This window comes from Nycticebus coucang, chromosome 12, assembly GCF_027406575.1.
Source record: "Nycticebus coucang isolate mNycCou1 chromosome 12, mNycCou1.pri, whole genome shotgun sequence".
Taxonomy (NCBI): Eukaryota; Metazoa; Chordata; class Mammalia; order Primates; family Lorisidae; genus Nycticebus; species Nycticebus coucang.
In genome coordinates, this window is record NC_069791.1 from 46,400,862 (window position 1) to 46,421,859 (window position 20,998).

Here is a 20,998-nt window from a genome sequence, read left to right on the forward strand (position 1 = left end):
CCTGGGAGGTTTAATTAAAGCAAGATGAAACTATACTTAATAACATTCAGTTGCCTGAAAGAGTTATTACAGAAATGCCTAAGGTATTACCAGAAAGGAGCTTAATGTCTCAAATAAATGTCGAGTTTTCCAAACCAAACTCATAGGCAACTTAATGAGGGATAAATGTCACAATTATCCATACTCTTCCATCTTTTTTTTTAAGAAAGAAAACATGCACACAGTGAAGGGAATCAGAATCTGTTTTTATATCCCCAGAGTTATAAACATTTGTATCAAAATATTTACAATTATAGTATATGAAATAACCTATGAATGAAGAAGCCAAATACAGTACTAGAACAACCCACCAATGTAATGCAAATTACATGAGACATAAATGTCACAGAAAAAAAGTAAAAGACAAGGGAATACATAGTTTACTCCAGTCGTAGTTCAGTTTCTGAACAAAATGCAAGTATCTCTTTTGGATATATCTGATATGTAAGTATGTTTCTGCACATAAGATGGCCTTATATATTCATGTGATAAGTAAATCATAAAGAAAACGTCCATCATCCCACCGTTTTTGCTGGCCTATCTCTCTAATCCCAGTTCTCAACATTTCCTTAACCAGAATAAACATAGAGAAATAAACTTAGTAATAGTCCCTTTACATAAATACCAGTGAACATGGCATTAACAACTCCCTAAACAGGAAAAGTATAAAAGAAATGGATGAGGAGAAACTAATGGAGAAAAGAAGGCAAGATATCTCAGATTCTTCATAGGGTAGATCTTATTGTCAGAGTAATAAAGGAAATGTCTCCCCATTCACCCCCAAAACACCATTTAGACAGAATCTGAGATGGCTTAAAATAGCTGCTCTAGAGCAGAACAATGCCTTTCTAGCCAGGAATAAAATGCTACTTCTAAGTCCTATAGAGAGGTGCTTCTGTGGCAGCAGACAGCTCAACTACCATCTGACTAGGTACCACAAGAATTTTTGCCTTTTTTTAATAAAGAAAATAATCTGCCCATCACCTACATTTTGATTTATCTTATGGGATTTCCTTATTTTCCTGGGAGCACAGGCATTCTGTTCTTATCATGACTATAAAATATAGTATGCTTAATACTTCACAATTAGATAGCACCTTTCACCCAAGGGACTGTTTGGTTGCAGTTTGGTGTGTGTGTTAATTCCAGAAGTGCCTCACTTGTGAACTAGGACAGGAGAGGCCTCAAAGAAGTGACCACTTCAACCAGCGTTGAAGCTAGAGCTACAAAGCTCTGATCCCCAATGTGGATAATCAGACAAAACTTACTCAAAAGTTTAAAGTATAATGGAAGAATAGTAGGATTGTGTTACAAGGATCCATGTCCATCTCTCTACTGTTATATACTTAACATTGACTGCTTTGAGGGGAATCCTAAAACCATAACCCTAATATAACATTCTTGCAAGATTGCCACTTAGGTCTCCTAGTTTACGTGGTGCTTTCATTAGTGGCTTTAGAGAAATTCCAGAAGAGCTACCTTGGTTTCAAGCGAGAGGCCTAGCAAAGTCCACAGCAAGAGGGCTCCATGAAGGACAGCCATGTGAGGTCTGGGTTCTGACAACCCCCCAGGTCTTCCATTGGGAAAAGTTCTCTTTCTTGGTTTAGCTAACCAACCAAGTTGGCCTTACAAGCCATCTCTCCTCCTCCCATTTTGTCACTGAATTCCACAAAGCTAATTATCTATTCTTCAGAGGGGCAGTGGCTTGCTGGCCAAAGCCCCCCACAATGGGCACTCTGGGCTAGAATGTGACATGTGATGTTTGCTTTGGGTCAGAAGGGCAGGACTGGCTTTCAGCACAAGCACAATACCTGCTCTTGCCAAAACATGTACCGCTATTTTAACTTGGCACACAGTAGGTATGTGGACCTCAGTGCATGACCCAAATTCACCCTCAGAAGAGGAGCTGGTGGTGTGGCAGCTGATGGGCTCCAGGCAGTGTGAGTGGCCGAGAACAGCTGGAGGCCAAGTCTGGTGGCTGGAGGGAGGCTGGCATCAGGGAGCATCAAGGTACTAGCCGGATGCTTTGACCCAAGGGCAGGGGCTTGGCAGTAGAGAATCTCCTCAGTAACCATTTGGGTTTTGGCCTCTTCCACTTTCTCCCCCCCTCCCCTCCCCCTTCCTGTCTTGGTTTTTCCCATTCGGCATCTTCCACTTCCCTCCCAGGTTCAACAGCTTCCTCCTCCCACCCCCCTGATCCCCATGAACTTGTTCAGCCTTATTTCTTTCTCAAGACCAGGTAGACAACGCCAGTGATGAAGCTGAAGCAGAAGCAGATCCAGGTGAGGATGAAGCAATAGCCATGGTGACTTTGCTGCCCCCAAAAAGTGCTGTTAGAATTGTTTGCATAATAGTTAGTGTACACGGATCCTCCAATCATAATGCATAGCCCTACAGGGAGAGAAAAAGATGTGTAGGTTTTGATTAAAATAAGGAAAAAGTTTTTATAACTTAAAGACCCTATACCCCTCATTGGCAATGGGCAGAGAAACTCTGCTTGTTTGTCCCCAAACAGTAGTTTTGTCGATTTGCCTTGGACCAAGCTTGATGGTTGTGTTGCTAAATTAACAGTGTCTATGCTCCCATATCTGTGCTGCTTTTGTGTGGCTGCAAGTGTGAAGTAGAACACTGCACACCAGGCCCACCACCCAGATGTCCTGACTGGCTCCCAGCATAGTTAGGAAGGCTTCTCAGGGACACAAAAGAATGTGGCCTTCCCCCAGACTGCAATGGGGACAGGACAGTAAGAATCGCAAAAACCACATGCACTGTGGCAGTGCACGTCTTTCCTCAGACCCCCACGTAATTCAAGCTTCCTGTATAACCATGCCACTGATGGATGCACCCCCCACCCCCAACTTGGTATCTGCCCAGGAGCACTGGTTTTAAACCATGAAGCAAATGAGTGTTCTTAATCCAAGGTCCTCCACAAGAGAACAAATAACCACAGAAGAAAACTGCACCCGACGGTTTCATTGACCAACTTCATCTCTTGAAGTTGCCAGGAGCACTCATGGTAAAACTGACTTAAAAGTTTCTCCTGCATAAGCTGGAGTCTGCCCTAAGATACTCACAGCACACAAGCATGGTGGCTCCCGAGAGGATGAACCGGTTTCCCTTCTCCATGGTGAAGAGCTGGAACACGAAGACCACAAGGGAGATGACAGAGAAGATGATGGACAGAATCATGAAGGCCTGCACAGACTTGAGGGCATCTGCGGACACAGGGGAGGGAAGCAAGGGCATTAGGTCAGCCCAGGGGCTGCAGATTTCATGGCCACACCCCTGTCAGCACTGGATCTACACCTTTATACCTACCATCCTGTATATATGGCAGAGAATCATTGCAGAAACCGTCCTTACAGCTTTTCCAAAGACCTTCTGATACGTTCCCAAACTGTGAAACCAGCCAGACCTAAAACCAGAAGGAAAGAAAAAGTTGATTAAAAGCTGACCCACTGCTTTAAAAAACAAAAACAAATCACCTTGCATCAGGGCCCAATCTTAATCAAAACACTCTATTTAACCCTAAATATGGCTGAGCAGCCTATCTGTGGTTGGCAATAGGTCTGATTAAAACAGAAGTCAGAAAGGTCCCAAGAGACCAGAGAGAGAAAAGTACGAAGCCTGGGGGAGCGAGGGAGTCACCTACCCTCCTTGGTCTTCACATTCTTCGTGACTTAAAAAAAGAAAAATGGAAGTAGTTCAACCAAAGTGATTTAAAATTCTAAGGTTCTAAGAAACAGAAACCCTGGATGAGGAAAATGGTTTTACGTATGCACAATCCATAAACTCTATCAATACTGTTTCACTGAAGGATCTGGCTCACAAGGGAGGGGAAAGTTAAAGAAAAAATGTCCAAATGAAGACAACTAGGAAATGTAAGGGCTACTGGGAAAACTGCAATAAGTCTGGGTGGTTAATAAGCCACTTCATCTAAACAGAAGGATTAAATTTGACTGTTGCAGCATGCAAAGTAGTTCCCCAGCAAAATAGCACAGCAAGAGCTTCCTGTGGGTACCCCTGAAAGTAGAAGAGTGACCAGAACATATTCCCCAGGCTCTCTGATGTGCTGGCATCACTTCCTACCTGGCCCATGGAAAACAATTATCCTTCTGGAATAGAAAACAAGTGCAGGAGCCTGTACACACACACAGAGAAATAGCAGGGCCAAGGACACACAATCACCTACCTCCATTCAGTAAACAAGTGCGTGCTGAGCCCTGTGGTTAGGGGGCTGATGACTGGCTGATATGCTGCACTTTGGCACCCATTCATACCCTTTAAAGGACTTTATCAGACTTATCTTGAGAGATACAGGAGCTAGCATACAGAATGGCTAAATTACAAAATCTGGAGGAGGCCATCTAGGCAGGGGTTGTGTCTTAGCACAATTATGTTCAAATTCACTTTGCTTATAATCACACCAGATGAATTTCCAAAGCTTGTCTGTTTTAATCTTAAAACCCATTGATCTCTTTTTTTTTTTTTTTTTTTTTGTAGAGACAGAGTCTCACTTTATGGCCCTCGGTAGAGTGCCATGGCATCACACAGCTCACAGCAACCTCCAACTCCTGGGCGTAAGCGATTCTCTTGCCTCAGCCTCCTGAGTAGCTGGGACTGCAGGGACAGAGTCTCACTTTATGGCCCTCGGTAGAGTGCCATGGCATCACACAGCTCACAGCAACCTCCAACTCCTGGGCTTAAGCGATTCTCTTGCCTCAGCCTCCCGAGTAGCTGGGACTGCAGGCGCCCACCACAACGCCCGGCTATTTTTTGGTTGCAGTTCAGCCAGGGCCGGGTTTGAACCCGCCACCCTCGGTATATGGGGCCGGCGCCTTACCGACTGAGCCACAGGCGCCGCCCAAAACCCATTGATCTCTTAACTGTGATAAGGACCTAAACAGATTCTGGAAATAACGTTTGCCTGTCTAGTGCCTAGTGGCCTTGGTTTTAAGTCCAAGAAGTTGTTCGAAAATCGGGTGTCATAAACTACCACTAGAGGTCAGAGTAGACCAAGGTTCAGAGAGAAGCGCCTGTATCTCTACCTCCCTATATTTTTGTGTGTGGTCTGAGTGAGTTAATTCAGTGACACCAGGTTAATCTTATAAACTTTTACTTTGACATGTGACTCTCTACTTAAAACTTGAATTCATCAATCTGGAGATCAAAGCCTCTTGTCCTCTCACTCCTTCCTATCCATCCTCCTACTCAAAGTTCCCAGAAGGGGCCAGGTGGGGTTCAGGGGCTTTTGCCCATAATCTAGGAAGCTAAGGCAGGAGGATTCCTTGAGCTCAGGAGTTCAAGACCAGCCTGAGCAAGAGGAAATCCCTGTCTCTATTAAAAACAGAAAAATTAGCAGGGCAATGTGGCAGGCGTCTGTAGTGTCAGCTACTCAGGAGGCTGAGGCATAGGATCACTTGAATCCGGGAGGTTGAGGTTGCCGTGAGCTAGGCTGACGCCATGGCACTCTAGCCTGGACAACAGAGTGAGACTGTGTCTCAAAAGCAAAACCGAAGTTCCCAGAACTAAGGGACATTCTGCACTCTGCTCCAGCCACGTGGATGGAGCCTCTTATGCCCTGACCAAAGCTGGCCCTTCCCACATAAGCACCTTCGCTAGCGCCCTCACCTGGAGTGCGTCTCTATGTTCTTTCTGCCACCTGTCTTTCACTAAGCGAAACCTCACCCATCTATCAGTCCTCCAAGTTCACCTCAAGCTCCTCCAGGGTCAACTCAAGCTCTTTTGGAGCCAGTAGAAGCCCCATTGGATCCTCCTCCAGCTTCTAAATGCCTACAGCCCCGGCAGGCTCACTCACAAGAGTGCTCCCTTTGAACCTCTCATTATTTAATTGTTTGAAGTGCCACGTGTGTGTTATTTTTTTCCAAACTAAACTGTAAGTTCACAAAGGGCAAGAATTATGGCTTAAACTCCTTTTGTAGGACTTGATACAAACATTTCAATGATTCCTCCACGGTTGAATGAATGAACAAAAGAACATGACTCACGTTAGCAATGGTGGAAACAAACAGCATAATGACAGTGGCGATGTGGACCACAAAGATACCAGCCAGCAGGACCAACATCTTGGCTTTTTTGGTAACTTGTGAACAAAGAGAATTCTGAAAAGACAAAACAAAGGGACAGAAAAAGGTTACTGTTGGATTCAATAACAATTCAGCTTTCCTGCATGTGCGAGCTATCTGCTAAAATGGGGGAGATTTGCAATAAAAACAAACCATCACAATTGTATCAAAAATTTCTAAAAACGCCTTGTTAACATAGCTCTGATACGGCTCAGTGCCTCTTCACCTATTTCCATATACCTAAATGTAAACATAATTCAGTTTTTTCTCAGGTATTCACTTACTCATTTCTCTAACACAGCCTATTTCCAAAAAAGAACAATATTTTATGACAACTGCCAGTATTTTATTTTGTTCGTGTTTCAGAGGCCATAAGTAGGACTTTGATTTTTAAAGGGCCTTTGTAATTTCTAGGTGGCTGTGCAACGATATCATATAAATTTCCATTTTCCACCAGAGACGTGTCCATGCTGCCTTCAAATTGCTCACCAAGCAATTTTAGAAGCCAACACCTTCAGTGTATTCCCTGCACACACTTCGGTGTTACTCAATGCCTACAGACTGAATAAGCTCCCACTTGATCCTGGGTGAGATATAAAATGTAAGAGACACAGTTTCTATCATTATCATGCTGCCTTGTTTTCAACAATTATAACAACCCCATTATAGTTTAATGATCTGATCGCCAACTGATTGAACATTTCAGACTAGTATTACTTACTACACCTGAGCCTTTGGGCTCTGTGTGTGCTTCACAGCAGGGAGCCTGCTATTGGTCTTGGCAGAGGGGTGTATTTCCTACAGTTTAGTACGACCATTCTGAGGGCTTTAAAATTCCTCAGCTTGAGATACCACCAAATGTGCCTTCTACTTATGCATATTTACACAAATTCCAGTCCTTCAGGACTCAATACAGAAGACAGGCAAATACATAAATCACAAGGTGGGGGGACTGGGAACTAATATTGATTAAGAATGTACATGGATAAACAAAAGCTTTCAGCCATCATCTCAGCAGAGTAGAAGAAGGGAGCCCATTGATCATAAAGCCCAGAAAATAAAGGAAATATGAAGGACGCAGCAGGGGAGGATACAATGATTGATGTCAGCTGCAGAAGGAGTGCTTTGTCACACCCAAGACAGTTAAAATGCCATGCAGGCTCAGAGGGACATCACAAGGAAGGGGCTTGAGGTTACACCCTAGACAGAGCGGGGGTGTGGACGCCCCCATCTAAGCAGGAGTTGTCAGCACACCCACTCATCTTTCTCTCTGCACCTCATTTAATTGACACTTGAGTGTGCTTCAATCACTTTCATGCTACACCAGGTATTTATTAGAGAGCACTGATGCTATCACTCCAACACTACAGACGCCTTTTAGCTCACCTCACTTTCCTCCATCAGGTACCAAAAAATCTAGAACAATGTAATGTACACCAGGGTGCCTTGCTCTCCATGGTCAAGGAACTGAACAAGAGACGAACACGGGCTTCTGCCATGCAATCCACCCTGACCTGCTTCCCCAGTCTGGGCACTTCCCTCAAACCCTGGCTGTTTTTTAGGGATGTGTTAAATTGAACTGTGAATGCAAAACTGGTGGCATTTATCCTGGACCCTCGGGGGAGAGCTTGGAGCTTTCATGTCTGCTATTGGTCATCTCCCCACATATTCAAATTCACGTTTGCTGTTCTCGGCTTCTTGAGCACCTCTACAGTTCTCTGCGTGACTTTAATGCACAGTGAGAAGAGGTTTTGGGATCAGACAGAGGCTGAGTTAGAATCTTGCAAAGTTATTTGACCCCTGGGTCTCAGCTTCCTCTTATGTAGAGGCTGCAGTGCACGTGGAAATGTGAGGATTAAACTGGATTATATATGTAAAGCACCCAGCATAGCGTCTGGCACATGGTAGATTCTCGTAAAGGGCTTGCTTCACCTGTGGTTGTTATCATTCCCATTAGGCTAAGTGAAGCCAGGTTAGTAGCTGTTGCCAACCCAGTTACTTAAGCACCAGGCTGCTCCAGTTTAAATGCAGGTAATAAGATATCTCCTGTCACATTGAGGAGGCAGTGGGCATAAAATCTTTTTGGTTCTCCAAGAAATGTCCGTGCTGTTTAACCTGGAGGGAGACCAGTAAGAAGATGCCCTGGGGAATAACCAGGAGAAAGTTCACTCTCTCAGCCCGTCCTCCTAACAGCCCCCAGAGTCACATTCAGCAGATCCCGATCTCCTGGTCCCTTATGGGAAAAGGAATAGGCCACTGCTGGGAATCACAAGTTATAACCAAAGAGTTGGGTGTGTTCTCCTCCTCGGGCTCTTTAAATTACTTTCTTATTCCTTTTGCTTCAAATTTACAAACATCCTCCTCTGAATAGGGGGAAGTGGTTGAGGGGCCAAGAATGGAATATAACACACCAGGTGAGGTCACATCAGTGGGGGGCACAACACGCTGGCTTCCCACCCTGACGGGCTGTTGGGAACTCGGCAGCACTTTGTCTCTTCAGGCTGCTCTCTGTCCTGTAAAGCCAAGTCTGACTTCCTCCACCCAGCTCACACTCACGTATGCATTCATTCATTCATTCATTCATTGAGACGGGGTCTCGCTCTGTCTCCCAGGCTACAGCACAGTGGTGTCATCACAGCTCACCGCAGCCTCAAACTCCCAGGTTCGGGCTACTTTCCTGCCTTAGCCTCCCGAGTAGCTGGAGCTACAGGTGCCTGCCCAGCGAACAGTATCCCTGTCACTGACCCTTCCAGGTTCACCTCTGCTGTGTGTCGTCACAGCCCTGGGCTGTGTTCACAGGCTCTCTCTCTTCTTACTTAACAGCCCCACCCGCTATAGGCTGCAGGCAAAGAGGCAACCCTCGGTGTCACAGATTCTTGCAATTGTGCTGTGTCTTTACACCGTGGAAAGGAGCAAAATGTCTTGGATTAGCAAATGTTCTTACTGTACAAAACACCAGTTCTCTCTGCTTCTGACTACTGTGCTACCCAGACGTAGGGGCTGTTCAGTTGGCGCGATCGCATAATAGACATAACTTCTCCATCTTCTCACTGCCCCTCATTCTCTGGGTTTTATTAGTATCAGCCATTGTCAACTTTGAGGGGCACCCACTATTTTCAGTGGTCTTCTGCCAATACATTTGAAAACCGAGTGAACTATCTTTTTAAATTTCTAGGCTAGAGCTAGTAGAACAGATAGTAATTGTTTCTAGATAGTAGAAACAAATTTCTAAGCTGGAGCTAGTAGAACCGTGCTAGACAGATGCTCCCACTCCACCCAACAGAGAAAGCCTCAGTCTGGAGGGAGACAATCTTTGAAGTCTCTATGGAACAGTATCACCGACCATCAGGGAGTAACAGGTGAGCACCAGGGAATCTAATAGCAGAGTAGAATAACAAACAGAAGAGCCCATGCCCTTGAGACTTCTGCCCACCCATTTGCTTGCAGCGTAGCTGGCAGGAAGACTCATTTCTTCACCTACTGGGTATACTGTGGGCACTGAAAAAAGACCTTTCCTGAGCACTTATTTTATTGGAAGTATTGGCTGCTACAACTTTCTTTCTTAGGAGTGTGTTTCACTGAAACAATAATGGACTTCTCCCTCACACCCCTCTAAGACCCTTCTGAGATGCTACAGGTGGCACTCTCTGATGGAACGCACGGCCTCATCACAGCTGGGCAGCTCCCCCCAGGAAGTGGAGAATGCAAACAGCACCGCAATTTTGTATACTCCGGAGCCAGGGCTGCTTCTGGCAGAGCAGCTGGTGCACCAGGCAGCCCCAGCGTCTGTCGTTGGTTGCTGGGAACTCTCCTAAGAACCTTTATTGGTGGAGCTTAGCCTCCCCTATCTAGGCCACAGAGCTAGCTGTGTTGTTGAAGGGTAGATCATCCACTGACATCTATGTGGGATGCCAGGACCAGGTTTCTGCACCCACTCCTGCCTGCCTCTACCCTCACCTCCCAACATGCTCGGCACAGGAGAGATCAGGACCCAGGGGGGCAGAAGCTCAGAAAGGTATAGGAAGGCATGCGTGTTGACTCAGAGAGAGTGGCTGCTAAGGGAAATGGAGGTTAGTGCCTTGGAGCCACACCCAGCTCTCCAATACCCCTTTTCCGTTCTTCCTTCTGCCCTAAAGGACAGGCCTGCCAATTCCCTTCTACTGGGTCCTTCTCCTTTCTGACCACTATCTCCCCCCCACCCCACCCTCACGTTGCTCAGACCACACAACAGCAGCAGCCCTTTTTATGCTCTAAGCTCCGGTGCAAGACTCACAACCACTGACCATTCTGTATTCGGACTAAGTGCTTTGCTGACAGAAAATTTACTATAATTAGTAGAAATAACCCCAAGGATTACAACTGCTGGTGAACAACTATAAAGGACTAAGTAATGTAGGGGTAGGAGGAAATGGAGGGTAATAACCACCCTCCAGTTGTTTCCATCCATTTAAACCAGGGAGTGTCCAACCTGTATTTCCCCTCTGCTACACACTGGAAGAATAAGAGTTGTCTCAGGTCACATGTTAAATATACAAACACTAACAAAATCTGATTAGCAAAAAAAGGTCTGTGCCTACTTTTTGTGATATCTGACTCCACAGACAAGCAAAAAAAAAAAAATTCTTCACAAATCAGCATGAGGCCCATGGGCCACAGGTTAGACACCCCCTGAAACCGTTATTGGATTCTTACCTTCCTCTCACATCACACACACACACACACACACACACACACAAAATGAAAAGAATCAAAGAACCTAGTCCAGAGGCTGCCTCACAGCACATTTGTCTTTGGTCAGGTAAACTACCAGTAGGAAGTTAATCAGGCTCCTATGGGAGACTTTCCTTTTCTGGTGGGTAACTAATTCTGCGTGGCTTCTGAGGAACAGTGGGGAAATTCAGATGTGCATAATCTGGCTCCTTGTGGGCTAAGCTAGCATCAGATAACTCCTTCCTGTTGTGGAGTCTGTGTGCTTAGTGAACAGCCACAGGAGTCAGGGGGAGCAGTTCTTTGGAAGGGTGGTCTAAGGCACAATAATTGGAAGCAATACAGCAGAACAGAGTAACCACAAGTCCACTGCTCCAGCGAAGGAAGTGGTGGATATCCTGGGGTTTGAGTCACATTCAGTGAGCCTGGGGGCTGAGGTACCAAGGGCTCCGGACGATGGGAACAGAAGGGCAATCTTGCAAGGTTCAAATTTCTATGACTCATCTGACAGTGGATGAGTTTCTCCCAGATGAAAGGCAGCATGGAGGCCTTCTCTACGAGGACTTCCCTGTGGCGTGTGGATGATTTAGTCGTCAGCAGCAGCCAGTTTCTGCATTTCCCTGTTAGCCTAAGACAGTCCTAGGCTTTTCTGGGGGAGAGGGCAATCATGGCCAGACGCCAAATTCCTTATTTCCCCTTCTTTCATTCCCAGTTGTATTGCCCAAAACCTCACAGTCCAATCATGAGTTCCTAATCTCCATTATCTACCTTGCATTTCATTCTTTCTTTCCACTCCCATTGCCACTGTCCAGTTTAGGTCCTGGGCCACACTGTCAACCTTGCCCACCAACCTCCCTGTATTATATCCTCTCTACTGCCACTGGACTAACTGACCTTGTCACGCCTCTGCTCAAAAACCTCCCAACAAGGCGGCGCCTTTGGCTCAGTGAGTAGGGCCCTGCCCCCATATGCCAAGGGTGGCAGGTTCAAGCCCGGCCCCGGCCAAACTGCAACAAAAAAATAGCCGGGCATTGTGGCGGGCGCCTGTAGTCCCAGCTGCTTGGGAGGCTGAGGCAAGAGAATCATCTAAGCCCAGGAGCTGGAGGTTGCTGTGAGCTGTGATGCCACAGCACTCTACTGAGGGCCATAAAGTGAGACTCTATCTCTACAAAAAAAAAAAAAAAAAACCTCCCAACAACCCACACTACCACCTCCCGTCACCAGGAAAGGGGCTGCAGATACTTCATGCTGACCCTTGCAATCTTAGAATTTGGTTTCCAAAAATAAAAGCTCAACTTTTATGTCCTTTCTCTTATCAAAGTAACTACTTATAAAATTCTACTACTAGTATAAGTAACTACTTATCAAATTCTTTTCAACCAAGCAAAAAAATCCCACCTCTCTCAGGAAGCCTTCCCAGATACACAGGTCAGAGGAAGTCTTTTTTCTCTATCCTATCCTATAGCTCTTACATGGTCCAGACAGACTGCCTGGTAACAGAACTGCTCACAGAGTTATTGATGGATGTGTTTGGCTTCCCCATCCCTGAGATTTTAAATCCCTGAAGGGAGAGTCTTGTCTATGACAGGTACCAAATACATATCTGTTCAATGAACAAATAAATGAATTAGGATGAAAGTATTTTCTTCTGCCCTGAAAAATAATCAATGTTAAACTACCTGAAAGCTTCCTATTAAACAGAATTCTAGAAGGAAAATGTTTCCCTTCTTATTTTACATAGTTTACTGTTTGCCAGAAATTATTTAATACTTCACTGCAACTATGTATTCAGCATCTTATTGTATCCTAACTTTATATTATTTCCACAGAAATACCTATGTAAATATGTGACTATTTCATGAGTACCTTTGGCATTTGAATATACAGGGATATATCTGTATGTTGCCTTTTGTTCAAAAACAAGTAAGGGCAAAGAAAATATCTTAAATTTCTAAAGAACTAATTTGCATAATTAACTTTTCTATCTACCTCTTTGAATTATAGAATCTCTGGACTGATGAGGGGGGTCTTCCAAAATTTTTGTCTGTTTCATGAAACTCATCTACAAATCTATGCCACGGATCTATCTAAACCATGCTTAAACTTCTCCAGTCATGGGGAGCTCATGACCAACCGAGATCCCCTCATTGGAAAGATCTTTCCGATGGTGCATCTGAGTGTGCTCTTGGCAACAACCACCACCAATCTCCGTTCTGCCGGTTGGGTTACCCGACTGGACCCCTGCTTCCTTCTTCTCCCATGGTTTCCTTTGTGGCAGAACAACCTGGTTATCAGAGAATTCACCAGAGGACCTCACCTTAGATCCCCAAATCTCAGGCAAATCACAAGATGGTCCTGAGATTATTCTATTGCGAGACACTCCTCTGTCCTGTCGTCGGCTGGCATATTTCCGACACAGAAATTCTCATCTCTTTCTGGATACTTGCAAACTTTGAAACAAGTTTTGTCACATCCTCTGACAGAAGACATGGTGCTTCCTCCAAGGCATGAGAAGAGATGAGAGGCAAAGCCGCTGCTGGTCAGACGGCCCCCTGCGTCAGCCCGGCTCTGTCATGGCTGCCCCCGCCCTGCAGCTGCCTCTTCTTCCTAAGGAAGCTGTGTGGGATCCTTTCTCCACACACCAGGATCATTTTGCTTTTGTTGGTTTGGTTTTGTTGTGTTTCTTGCTCATTGAGGATCATTTGGGTTGGCAAATGGATATCCACAGAACACAAAAGAAGAAAAGGAAATGCTCCCTTCTGGGAGAGCCATAGAGGATGTGTCTGGAGCTGGGAAAAGCCGCATTAAAGGCAGGCTGAGTGGATGAGACCTTGGATGGGCTCTCTGGCCATGGTTATTGTTGTTTTATGTCAAGTATACTTTTCCATTCTCAATATTGTTCTTACATAGGAGTGGAAAGAGGGGACTTAATTTCTCCATGGGAAATATGTGGAGGAAAAGGACCCTAAAGGACTGTTTCCTTCAGACTCTGGATATGTCATATTTGGCATAGAAGGAAAGAACTTCAGGTTGCCCCTCACTCTGTGCATATCATATTGGGGCCTGATGTTTTTCGATACAGGGCAGCTTGGAATGACCAGAAGTATCATCCATCAATCAATCAGCAAAAGTAACAGGGAGGGGCCTGCTCCAGGGAAAACCACTGTTCTTTTTTATTTCTCAAATGTGGGCCACTAGTCTACTGGTGTAAACTAGCATGGATGCTCACCTAGGAGTTGGGAGATGGGGCGAGCATGTTATAAGAAAAAGAGAAAGGAAAAGAGGAGCAGAGGGAGAGAGAGGGGAGGACGAGAGCGAGAAAGAGAGGGAGGGGGAAGAGAACGCACATACTGGAGAATCAGAGTTTCTTAAAAATTCTACCTTTGACCAGCTGCTGATCTTGGAAAAATCACATGACCCCTGTGGTCAGTGGCTCCCAGAGTTTCAGAGTACCGAGTGGTGCAGAGTACAGTGGTTAGGCGCCAGTCCTACCCCACCACATCTTAACTGTGACCTAGAGACCTCACGGGGTTAACATGAAGACTGAGGCCCATGCCCAGCACACAGCAAGGGCTACACAAGTATTGGCTATTATGTTTATCCCTCAGTGTAAAATGAGAGGGTTGGGTCAGGGGAAATGGACTTTCAGCTTCTCTGGCAGAATCTGAGGGCCAACAATTACACTAAAGGCAAACAAGCAACATGAATATTGTTTTTGCAAATGCTCCCAAGGAGAATAACCTCTCTCTCTTATTTCCGCTCATCCTCCTTTGTGGAGGGGAGGGAATAGATCTGGGCAACATTTGCAAAGGCCGAGGCCAGACCTGGGCTGTGAAGTCTGAGCCCGGCCCACCCCCAGACTGCAGCTGATCAAGTGATTAGCAATGTCCCCTGGGCCTAGACGGAAGCCTCAGCTGCCTTCTGCTTCTGACAAAAGAGGAATGTTCCGACAGCCAGAATGTCTTCTGGGGAGAGGTCGCCAAGATAATAACTAGGGTTTGGGAAGAAAATCAGGGTGTGGCCCAGCCCCAGTGGCGCTTGGGCGTGTCCAACAGTAGATGGCGGCAACAAGCTTCAACCAGCAGAGCTGCAGAGAGCTGGGCGGGAGGGCCGCTGCTCAGTTAGGGACACCCCAGGTGCATCAGGTGGGCTGAAGGCTTCTTTCAGGCTTTCAGGGCAAAGTCATTCATTCTTTAGAGGTTTGTAGGCATTAAGGTCATTCAGTCCAACCTTCTGCCAGAGGAGAAAATGCACACCCCCAAAGGTAAAGTCACAGGCAGAGGTGAAGCCACCGTCTCTCATCTTCCAGGCCTGGCTCTTCTATCCCGCATGGTTTTCTTTATCCTCTCTTTTGGGTTAAGGTTCTAGAACTTCTACCAGATCTTCTCCCAGAACGTCTCCTCTACCTCTGTTCCTCCCACCATCTCTGAGTTAGAGAGTCAGAGCAGCCCCTCAAAACAGTGCCAATGATAAAATCAAAGGCCATCATGTCTTCCTGTCCTATTGCTGAGAAGGCCCACCTAGCAGAGCCAGACCCTACGCCAAACCATGTGCCCTCTCTGCAAACTCACAGACAAGCTTCCACTTTTCCATCAGGGCCCCGCCTCAGCATAGGAGTCTCCTCCCTGCCCAAGCTCAGAAAATGTCTTTCAGCAAAGAGAAGCCCAGGTCTCAACTCCAGAGCTCCCTCTGTGAACATATCAGCTTACCCCAAACGAATTTCGGGGGGAGCAAATCTCTCCAGTTCCCTTTCTGCAGCCCCCTGGGGGAGGGTCTTGATTATTTGAAAAGGAGGGTCTGAGGATCAAGCACCTCATTTTGCTCTCAGCTCTGATCTGACATGAAAGAAGATGAACGCTGGGGAACTCAGAGCCTTGTTAGCACAAACATTCAGTGGAGGCACAAATGATACCGAGAAGGTAATTGGCCATATTTTAGAGAAAAAGAAGATTTGGCCTAAGCAACAAAAGAGTCTTCCTGGGGGACAAAAAGCAGAATTTTGACCTAGGGACTGTCCTGAACTAGTAAGGACGGGCGGTCCCCAGAAGCAGGAGTGAGGGGAGGAAACACCCTCATCTTTTGCCTCCTCCCTGTCTTCTTCTATCCACTTAGCTCTCTCCCTTCCTCCCAGGCCTTTCCATCTGCCTTCTCCCCTAACACAAAGGCTTGGGGAAACACGTGCTACTTGCATTCCCCCCTTCCCCTCCTGTCTTCTCTCGGCTTCCCTTCCCTCCTCTCGAATTGCTCCTCACTGGCTCTGATCCACACCTGCACAGCCACACCCTGGTGCTGCAGGGTCCCCCTCCCTGAGAAGAGGGTGGAGTTTCTTTCCCAGGACCAGCTCAGTTTCTCCCTGTGCCTGATTTCGGTGCTGGTGAATGCATCGGATAGCTGCCCCTCCTTGTCTGAACTGGCACCTTTTATGGCTCATTAATCAAGCTTCTTCCTTTCCCTCCCCGTGCTGGGTGAAGGCTCCTGCTGATCTGACGGTAAGCCCGGCGAACACCAGGCCAAAGAAGTCTCTGAGTGGGTAGGACAGAGGAGGCTGCCTGGGTCCCCGCAGCACCTAGAAGTCAAGAATCCTCTGCAAAATGTTCATTTGAACACAACCTGTTGCCTTGTTTCACTTTCCTGCCAATTTTTATGGATTAAAACAGCTCTTAGCATGAGCCCAAGAGATTTCTCAATGGTAGGAATGGTAGGAACTTAGAATTTCAGATCCACATGGGATCTAAAAGGGCCACTAAGTTCAACCTTGTCAAGCAAGGAGTCAATGCCTTGCACGTGTCACACAGCAGAGTCGGGACAAGACCCCAGCCCTCTGCCCTCCTAGTCAACTGTCTTACATTTACTCCAGAGTTCGTGCCACAGTTTCGATCTCTGCCAAAAGACTTTTCTATTTTAACTACTCTGTTTGGAGAAAGAATTCATGAAGCAGGCTCAGGATATACAAAAACCGCCACAGCCACATAAGGTCAGGAGCAGCAACAGTGCAGGAGTCCATTTCAGCTCCAGGAAAATGCCATCTTAACAGCAGGAAAAAATGTTGACCCACATGGTTTGTTAGAAAGAAAGTTGAGAGAAGCGGCAGTCCCCACACATTTAGTGTTTCTACCTTGATGCTTCAAGTATCAGTGACTCTCCCAGTTAAACTGAGAGGAACAGTTTCACCTGGTCAGGGCACCATGGACTAAAGTGTTAGCAGGCCAACTCAGGATGTGTGTGTGTGTGTGTGTGTGTGTGTGTGTGTGTGTGTGTGTGTGTGTTAGTTGGAGTTGAGGTGTTGGAAATTCAAGTAAAACCCTATCTGGAATCTTATTTGGGCTTCCTTGATTAGTAAAGAGCAAATATAGTCAAAAAATTCAGGTTCTTGGAAGAACTGGGAAGCAGATTAGAAAAGGGAGGTTTACGGTCAGAAAGTTCCAGTTCTGCAGTGGGGAAGGATTCTGAGCTCTTCTCAAGGCATCAAACCCCACATTGCCAGCCAGCAATTAGGTAGAGCCCCTTCCTGTAATTACCATGACAGGTGGTGACAGGGTACCAGTGTGGGCTATGTGTACTATGGACAAACTATAGCACAGTCCCCAAAACACCAAGTTGGAAGCCTGTGCTTCTGGTACTAGATGGGCTTGGCCCTGACCTGGTAGGTAGCAGTACTGGGCGTGACCTTCTGAGTATGCGTGGCTGAGAGCCCCAAACGCGTCTGAGCTTTGTAGGCCGCTGTGTATATACATGCAATAAGTTAAGGAAAGAGCCTTATAAAAGTGTTTAGAAAATGAAATACCTCAGAATCAAATCAGGTGGAGGAGAAGGAGGCAGAAGAAGGGGAGGGAGGAAAGGAGAAAAGATAACAGCACACAGATCCAGCCATCAGGTTGTAGTCATTAAATATTAAATAAGGGTTAAAAAGTATATTAAATACAGGGTAAGTGGATCAGGAACAATGGGTAGGGCAACAACAGAACAGATAGACTTTTCTGGGCCGTTGCAGTCCCACAGAACCAAGGAGTTATAAGGAAGCTATTTTTGGTCAATTTAAGAAACTCTAATAATTAGAGCAGTCCCACAAAGGGGGATGAGCTCCTCCCCCACCCCCTACCATCTGGAAATTTCAAAATCTGCATGCCAGCCATTATCTGAGATGGTGTAAAAATGAGATTTCTGCATATGGTAGGAAAATGAATGAGTTGATCTGCAAGATCCCGCCCAAATTTAGAATTCTGTAAACAAAATAAAGGATGGAATGGAACTAACCAGCCTCGCGCCCTTTTCTGGGTCCATGTTCCAGGTGTGTGCTCCACCAGGCTCTGCATAAAATCAGTTTTGCCTCATGCCTGGGCCTCTTTCCAGGAAGCCTCCAGGGTGAGACAGAGCTAGGTCTCTGACTGTGCTCTCTCCAGAGCTCCTGGCAGGTCTGGCACTACCTGAAATGCCCAGAACAAGCCAAGCAGGTCTGTGTTCCCAGGGTGGTCCCCATGAGGCAGAGTCACAAGGCTGGGGGCTGGATGGGAAGCAGGAAGGGTTCAGAAAGCCACAGCGAGGCCTTTCCATACTCCGTTCCGTACTCCTCTTCCCTTTCCTCAGAGGTCTGCCCAGTAGTCCTGGGAGGCAGCCAGTTTCTGAGGATGTCATCTGCTCTGGGTCGGTCCTTGATGGATTTTTGCCAACTCCCAGGACAGTTTCATACCCACAAACAATGTAAAATCTGGGGGGTCCTTGGCCAGAGCACCAGACAGGATGTCCTTCAGCCCCTCCCTGCCCCCCTCAAAGCCCTCCGCCCTTGCCCCATTCTTCTCACGCCGGTGGAATTGGATCTGCCACTGTGGGGGGGCTGGGGGGGGAATGCAGTAGTGTCAGTGCTGAAATCCAGAAAAACTCCATGGCCCAGGGACTCTCCCACTACTTCTTGGAAGAAGAGCAGAGTGCGGAAATCAGAACAGTGTTTTTTAAACTGTCCTCAAACTCCAGGAAATAACATCCATGTAGCATATTTTCTCATGTATAAAGTGAATTTCTCCACAGATAATGCAATTTATGGTAGTTCACACCCCCAGAATGGTTGGGGTCGTCTGTTTGCTAACCAGTTAGATGTGTCTTGTTAGTTTTAACTGCACAGAACTAGAACAAAATGTATATTATTCTCACAGATGCCTTCACTATCGCTTTAATAATGTCTTCCCTAATCCACATCCATGTAAACTGGAAACAATAAACGTTGGGAGTAAATGTAGGAGTTCCCTTCATCTTGAAAAGTTGCCCTTGTATCTACTTAACAACCCCACCCCCACCCCCCGCGGGCAGTTTAACAAGGAGCATAGCCTGCTCCACACAGGGCTGATTACTTTTAAATTGTGTGTGTGTGTGTCTCTAATCTTGCAGCATTTCTGAAGGAAAAGCCTAACTTCATCAGACAAGCTGAATCCTGTCACTCTCCTCATCTCGTTTACATGAGAAAAAAAATAGACCAGTATCTATGTTGAAATGGGCCACGCCTTGGTAGACACTCAGCCAAAAAACGCTAACCTTAAAAAAAAGAAGGCAATAGAAAAAGCACCCTTCTCTATTTCCCCAGATTCACTTTATGATTAGCACGATTGTTTGCATTGGTATAACCAAATTTGGGGGGAAAATGAAACGATAAACTTCCCCCAAATAAGCATTGCCTTCCACGCAGAAAATTCCTACATCCACTTTTGAAAATTTTCTTGTATCATTTCTGGTATATATATTTTTTTCACTCCACACAGAAATGCTTCTGTCTCTGCGGTGGATGCACAAAGCCATTCAATGATTTTTTTACAGGAACAGACGTTCCCCTGCCCCACCCTCCTCTCCAAACCCAGTTTCCCTCCACATCTGGCCAAGAGGGGAAGGAATCTGGAGTCCGCATCAGCTCCTGATTCCACCAGGTAACCCCCTCCCACGTTTCATTTGAAACACCATTTGCCTCCCTCTTTCTATCTCTAACCGTTTTCTTTAAAGAAACCAATCCCCCTCTTCCCATCCTGTGAGGAGAAAAAAAGAAAAGCTCAAATTTAAACAGAAGTGAACTGACAAACCAAAGGGCAGGAAAAAAAAAAGGCAAAAATAAAGTGGAAAAACTGTTATCTACCCACCACCACGCAAAAAAAAAAAAAAAAAAGCCCAGCAAACAAGTGAATGCTGAAAAACGATTCAAATGCCAAAGGAAGCAAATGGAGTCAAAACGGAGGAGCTAGATGCAAACATCTAGCATGTTCAGTCTGTGATTTCAAAGGTATGCAGTGTTTGCTGCGGAAAGAATAACCTGTTTCCGTTGGTCCAAAGTCCCTGCTCCCTCCACATCTTCAGAGTAGAGAACTTGAGTACTTCAAGACAAGATTACACCCCAGCCCCTCTGATTTCTCCTGGCTCCCTCCTCAAAATACATTATTCTGAACTTTGTGGACAAAGTTATTGTCTCAGTATCCACTTTTAGCTAAAAGTTTCAAAGACTTGATTCTTAGAGAATTGTAGAAAAATAGCAAAGAACAGGGGGAAAAGTGCAAAGCTAAGATGAAATCAGAAAGAGAGCTGTGGAGCGAGAGGGAGGAAATTTGCAGAGCTACCCGGTGGTGCGTAGCTATCCTACCTGGAGGGTCCGGGCGACAGAGGCTCGGAGTGGCTGGCGGTGACGGTGCTGGCAGCAGCCTGGTCCGCTCTCCTGGAGGTTTGCAACCACACTGATGGGAGGGACCTGCCTCCTGAGGTTATAAGTTTCCTGGGCTGGTGTGCTAGGGTGTGTGATGGGCGTTTCTTTTCACTGTTTTAAAGGAGTTTCTATGAATCAGTCTGGCTTTAAAAAAAAAAAAATTTGTTGGTAAGCTACGCCCTGCTAAGTTGGCAGTTAGTCAAGAGGGCTGGGAGTGAGCCATCAATTCAAAGAACCCTGTTGTAGGCTAGCTCTGACTCAGACACACAGACCACAGTGGAAAAAGCAGTGACAGTACTTCACATGAGTAATAGGAGTCACACAAATAGACGTGTTTACTGAAGCCCATTCCTCCTCACCAGAAAGGAGCCCGAGTTACCATGGACACGAGGCAAAACACAGGGTTTCAGCAGGGGATGGGAGGAGGGCCTGTGTCCTGCTAATTAAAACCCTAGCTGATCATCCCATCTTTCCTCCCCCCATTAATAATGCATCA

At 46.1% G+C, this 20,998-nt stretch overlaps 1 protein-coding gene across 1 annotated transcript; it reads right to left on the reverse strand.

Moving 5' to 3' along the window:
* Nucleotides 1-224: 224 nt before the first annotated feature.
* Nucleotides 225-20,796, reverse strand: EMP1 (epithelial membrane protein 1). Its single transcript, XM_053556678.1, has 5 exons — nt 20,443-20,796; nt 6,048-6,161; nt 3,358-3,454; nt 3,114-3,254; nt 225-2,430 (listed from the first exon to the last, which is right to left on the reverse strand). Exons 2-5 carry the CDS (start codon nt 6,123-6,125, stop codon nt 2,258-2,260), a joined length of 489 nt encoding a protein of 162 aa, XP_053412653.1. The 5' UTR covers nt 6,126-6,161; nt 20,443-20,796; the 3' UTR covers nt 225-2,257.
* Nucleotides 20,797-20,998: the final 202 nt, after the last annotated feature.

What these genes read in the sequence shown, in the direction of transcription:
- EMP1 (XM_053556678.1), bottom strand. Translation starts at nt 6,125, where the DNA reads ATGTTGGTCCTGCTGGCTGGTATCTTTGTGGTCCACATCGCCACTGTC. An exon ending in TTGTTTCCACCATTGCTAAC is followed by an intron (nt 3,455 to 6,047) that starts GTGAGTCATGTT and finishes TTCTGGTTTTAG; the next exon opens with GTCTGGCTGGTTTCACAGTT. An exon ending in AGCCACCATGCTTGTGTGCT is followed by an intron (nt 2,431 to 3,113) that starts GTGAGTATCTTA and finishes CTCTCCCTGTAG; the next exon opens with GGCTATGCATTATGATTGGA.